Source organism: Nannochloropsis gaditana (genome assembly GCF_000240725.1).
Source record: "Nannochloropsis gaditana CCMP526 unplaced genomic scaffold scaffold183, whole genome shotgun sequence".
Classification (NCBI taxonomy): domain Eukaryota; class Eustigmatophyceae; order Eustigmatales; family Monodopsidaceae; genus Microchloropsis; species Microchloropsis gaditana.
In genome coordinates, this window is record NW_005803770.1 from 28,799 (window position 1) to 33,514 (window position 4,716).

The window sequence follows — 4,716 nt, forward strand, 5'->3', positions numbered from 1 at the left end:
CCGTACCGCCGATGGCGCCGCGTTGCAGAGACCATGGTGCCGACTCGACGCCGTTGGCTGCTATGCTTGCCCGTGCTCTTCAATAAATTGGTACCGACGTCCGTTTCCTCGTAAACGGCGCGGCTGCAAAACGTCCCTCGCGCCGTGCGCAGCGGCAAAGGACGGTTCTCGTGGCTTGTTGTCTCTGGGGATTGCCTCGGACCCTTTGGGGTGCTCGGCAAGGGCTGTGGCTGCTGCAACTCGTCGGCACAGCCAGTCACGCTACTAGAGACGTCTGCACTACTCTTCCCTTCCAAATTTCCTCTCAACCCCGCAGTGCTGTTTGTACAAAGGCGGGGGAGCAGGAGAGGGAAGGTGGCGCGGACTGTCTCCTCTAGGTTCGTCTCGCGTGTCCCAATCACCGTGCCGGGAAGGGTCAGTGCGTGGGTGTCTTTCCTGTCAGGACCGGGGAGAAAATACGAGCAAAGGCATGGACGGTGAGACAAGGTTGATCAAAAAGAGATGAAGATTGTACACTCATGCTTCCTTCAAGCGACGACACGAAGACGTCGGGAGGTGGATGGCCGGTTTCCTCGGAGGCCTTACTCGACACCGCCTCGCCTGGTAAAGCCTCAAGGGTACTCTTCCTGCAAGTGTCGAGCATCACGATCTAACCTCATCCCGTTGCGAAGCAGCCTTGTTAGCAACACCACACACAAAAACGTAAGGTGTGCTCATCCCTATAAGGTCCAGGGGCTACCCCGCACCTTCCCCTCTCCGCTTCGCTGGTCTCTTTGAAGAAATGCATCGATACATCACCCCAAGGCACGCCATAAGACACACAGACACCTCGTTATCATGCTCTCCCACATATCATCAAGATGTCGGCTGGTAACTGTGTGCACATTGAGTATGGGCGTCCGGGGGAGGTTGGGGACATAACAAGGCAATTTCTGCTTGATCGCATTCTGCCACTTCTACACGAGGCGTAACTCGGAGCTAGAAGGGACTTTTCGACACGCACTGTACACTACATGTGAGAATACTAACACTCAAGTGCGCGGTGAGGACGGATACGACACCGCGGCCCACTACTGTCAAAAATGACAACAGGGAAGCAACTTCGGTCGCAACGTGCGTGTCCGCAGAACACCCCCGTGGGCCGTCGAAGGATGCGCTTCCTTTCCCTCACATTCAACCACTTTTCTCACCATAGACACCGGTGACAACGAACACGAATCCTCCAATACTATTTTGAAGTGCATTGGCTGTGGGAATTTGTCTAGGGCACGCACCTTGCAAGTGATCAACGCCTGGAAATTTTGCTGACTGCACCAGCTGCCAAGAAAGCTCCTTTCTTCTGCTCGCTGTACGTACACGCTGATGTCAGAGCAGACGAAAAAAGGGAAATGGATCACCACCGACTCCCAGAAACGTCGAAAACGTATGTCCATGCCAGCAGAGGCACATGCATGGTGGATAACATGGACGCAAAGGGAACAGAAGAATGTGCCGAATGGGGGTCGCGTAAACACGCATATAAGAAACAAGAACATGCCAAGCCCTGAAAGCGAGCGGGGCGGGGAAAAAATGAAATAAAAAAGCTGGGAGGTTTTTTCGAAAGGCTTGAACTTAAAAAAGAATTTCTGGGCAAGGCTACGTGCATGTGTGGAGACATTATGTGACTCATACAAGCTTTTGGTCTTTCTAGCTTTGAGCTGTTAATAGATGCATTGAGGTGTATCCTTTCGTACAGGTTGCTTTTTGTTCCACTCACGCAAGATCGCTTACACGATATTTCTTTCTTGTATGCCCCCGGGTTTCTGTCTTACGGGGCATATTTCGACAAAATATCATATTCTGAATGCATAAATCGTATAAAATGTTCTAAAACATATGTGCCCATTATCTTATTTCCTTATTTTATCTAAATTATCTAAATGGTTGACTCCCGCTTGCATATCTTGAACGTACGAAATTCTATGTTCCACTCATTCATGTTTTTGTGATATCCCTCTCTTTAAGCATGGGCGGAGAGAAATTAAATCATACTAATCCGTTCAGAGTAGAGCCACTGCCTCAAGAATCAGCGGACGAAGGGGTGGCTTCCATAATCGCTACAACAACACGCAAGTGCCCCAGCCGTTGTGAGAAACGCGAAGCCTTCCTCCGTCAGGCACTGGCGGATAAACAAGCCACACTTGTACGCCTTCATGAATATGAAATACTGGTAAAAGAGCTCGCAGAGGCGATCGACAAGATCACAGAAGAAAAAGGTGCGACATATTCACACAACTTGTCCCATACTTTTTTTGTAGCGACGATACAATTAATGGAGCATAAACTCGCCATGTAGGGCTTGCAGCAATACCCACAAAGCGCACTTGTGCTGCGGCATGTTCCCTCGATACACAATCTATGCACGCATGGGTACATACACGAAGACGAGTGCCATGCGATTTCCTTTTTTCCTTACTTCCCCGTATTTGTCCGCCATGGTAGTGCTTTGTCTGCAAACAACTCATAAAGCCCCTATCGATGCTCTTCCCACAGAAGAAATACAAGATAAGCTACATGCGGTTCATCATCAGAATAGGCAGGGGAATGAATTGCACTTGCTCCTTGACGCTATGATGACTCTCGGTACTTCCCGGCGACATTCCTCCTTCGGAAGCTTCTCCGATGCCCCAGAGGGACGAGTCGACGCAACGTCTTCAAGAGGAGAGGCAATGACAGCGCGAGACGATCTGATGGGCATCTGGGCCCGAGGGGAGACCAAAGAGCATCAAGAGGTGGAACGAGAGCTCAACGTCTTGCGAAGGCGCATGGCCAAACTCTGTCGACGTATCCGAACACGGCAGGTGGAGAGCGAACGAGGAGCTCTACACCGCGTCCATGGATCTGACAATAATGAGAGCCAGGGCGCAGCTACCAGTGCTTCCGAAGGAACATCCCAAGATGGCGAGCACGTCGGGATGCGGCACGAAGAACGACGGGAGGAGGTCTGGCACCCACGGTCACAGCTCCCGGGGCAGGAGCAAGACCAAAGGCATCATGAAAAACCGCACGTCCTCCAAAACGAGATCCGGGACTTAAAAGATAATCTACAGGTTGCACAGGCGCGATGCGCGAGCCTGGAGTCGGCAGTTTTCGCGGAACGTGGACAGTTGGAAGAAAGTCGCGGCGATGTCCGCGAAGCGATGGAACGCGTCACGGAATTAGAAAAGCAGATTCAGCGGGCTCAGGAGTCCGAGAAAGCGATCAAGGAGGAGACGCGAGAAGAGATGGAAGCTCTGGAGTTCACAAATCACGACTTATCCCGGGAGGTGATGACTTTGGAGGCGTCGCTCGAAGAAGCGCAGCAGGCGGCTGAGTCGGCGAGAAGCGAGCTTTTTCAACTTCAAGTGGGAAGGGAAGAGGCAGAGCTAAGGACAGAGGCCGAAAAAGAGAAGGTGGAGGAGCTTTCTGTGATCAAGCTTGCCTTAGCGGGCCAGGTCCGTCGTTTGGAAGAAGAGCAGAGGCAGTGCACGGCCCGCCTCTCCTTGATGGAGGAGGAGGTTCAGGTTTGGCGGCAGCGCGCGGAGGACGTGTCTGAGTGGGTCGGCGTCATGTGCAATGAAACGGAGAAGAAAGAGGCAGGCACGGAGGAGGTTCCCATCCCAGGGATCTTGGCAGCCGAGGGGAGGGTACAAACGGAGGAATATCAGACGGCAGAGAACGTGCTCAACGTCACGCGGGCCTCAACCGCCGAAGCGAGCACAGCGACCGCGGCCACGATGACGACCCCCCAAGCTGACAGCCTGCCTCTTCCCTCGATAAAGAAGACTGGAAATGCTGGTTCGAATCGTGTGGAGGCCCTGCTGCAGGAAGATTTGGCCCTCCGTAAAACGATCGAAGGGTTGCGAGGAGAGGACACCAAGGCGAAGCTTTCCTGAAGACGAAATCGAAGATGGCACAACGTGTGGTGGAGGCGAAAGGGAAAGGTTAGGGAGGTATAATGCTTGATGTCAGGAATAGCAAGTGAGAATGCTGGTGGGAATGGAGGAGGAGGAAGCATTGTTTGGTAAGAAAATGGAAAAGCCTGAAGTGAAAAACGAGCCCAGTGGGGGGAAAGGAGTGATAATGACAGGAAAGATAACGCAGTAGAAAGAAACAAAGTGATAAATTAATTGGACGGAAGTAAGAGAGCATGATCAGGGCAGATAGGGCGCAGGAAAGGGTAGGAGGCATTGAAGCAGGGCGGGTAAGAAGACTGGCAATAGGCATGGAACGTGTAAAGGGAGGGGCAGGGGCCCTGAGCTTTGTATGAGAAGGCTGGGAGAAGAAAGAGAGCATGGATACGGCTCAGTCAAGCCAGGCTTCAGAAACTAAGAAGACTCCGCACACACACACACACCCCAACCGACAACCGTAAAGGGTACTTTTGGACATAAATATCAACAATTGCTTTCGAGCGCGCGTCGCCTTCCTACCCCTCCTCTCTCTTCCCCTCCCCTTCCAGTTCCGCCGCAATCTGAGCCTCCAATTCCTCCAGGGCCTCTCCGTCCAAGGCATCCCCTCCCTCCTCCTCATCGCTCAAGCCCAGACCCTCCAAATCCATACTGTCTCCGTCCCCGTCCTTTTCCTGCTCCCCCTCTTCGTCTTTTTCCTCCATTTCCTCTGGTTCTTGTTTCCCAGATGCGGCCGGATCCTCGTGTAAGGCTGCAGGTTTCGAGGAGGAGGAAACCCCTGAGGTTC

At 52.6% G+C, this 4,716-nt stretch overlaps 1 protein-coding gene across 1 annotated transcript; it reads left to right on the top strand.

Moving 5' to 3' along the window:
* Positions 1 to 2,002: 2,002 nt before the first annotated feature.
* On the top strand, positions 2,003 to 3,914 carry NGA_0641200 (uncharacterized protein; the record flags this gene model as incomplete). The annotated part of the gene is made up of 2 exons (XM_005855484.1): positions 2,003 to 2,255; positions 2,709 to 3,914. Exon 2 carries the CDS (start codon positions 2,709 to 2,711, stop codon positions 3,912 to 3,914), a length of 1,206 nt encoding a protein of 401 aa, XP_005855546.1. The 5' UTR covers positions 2,003 to 2,255.
* Positions 3,915 to 4,716: the final 802 nt, after the last annotated feature.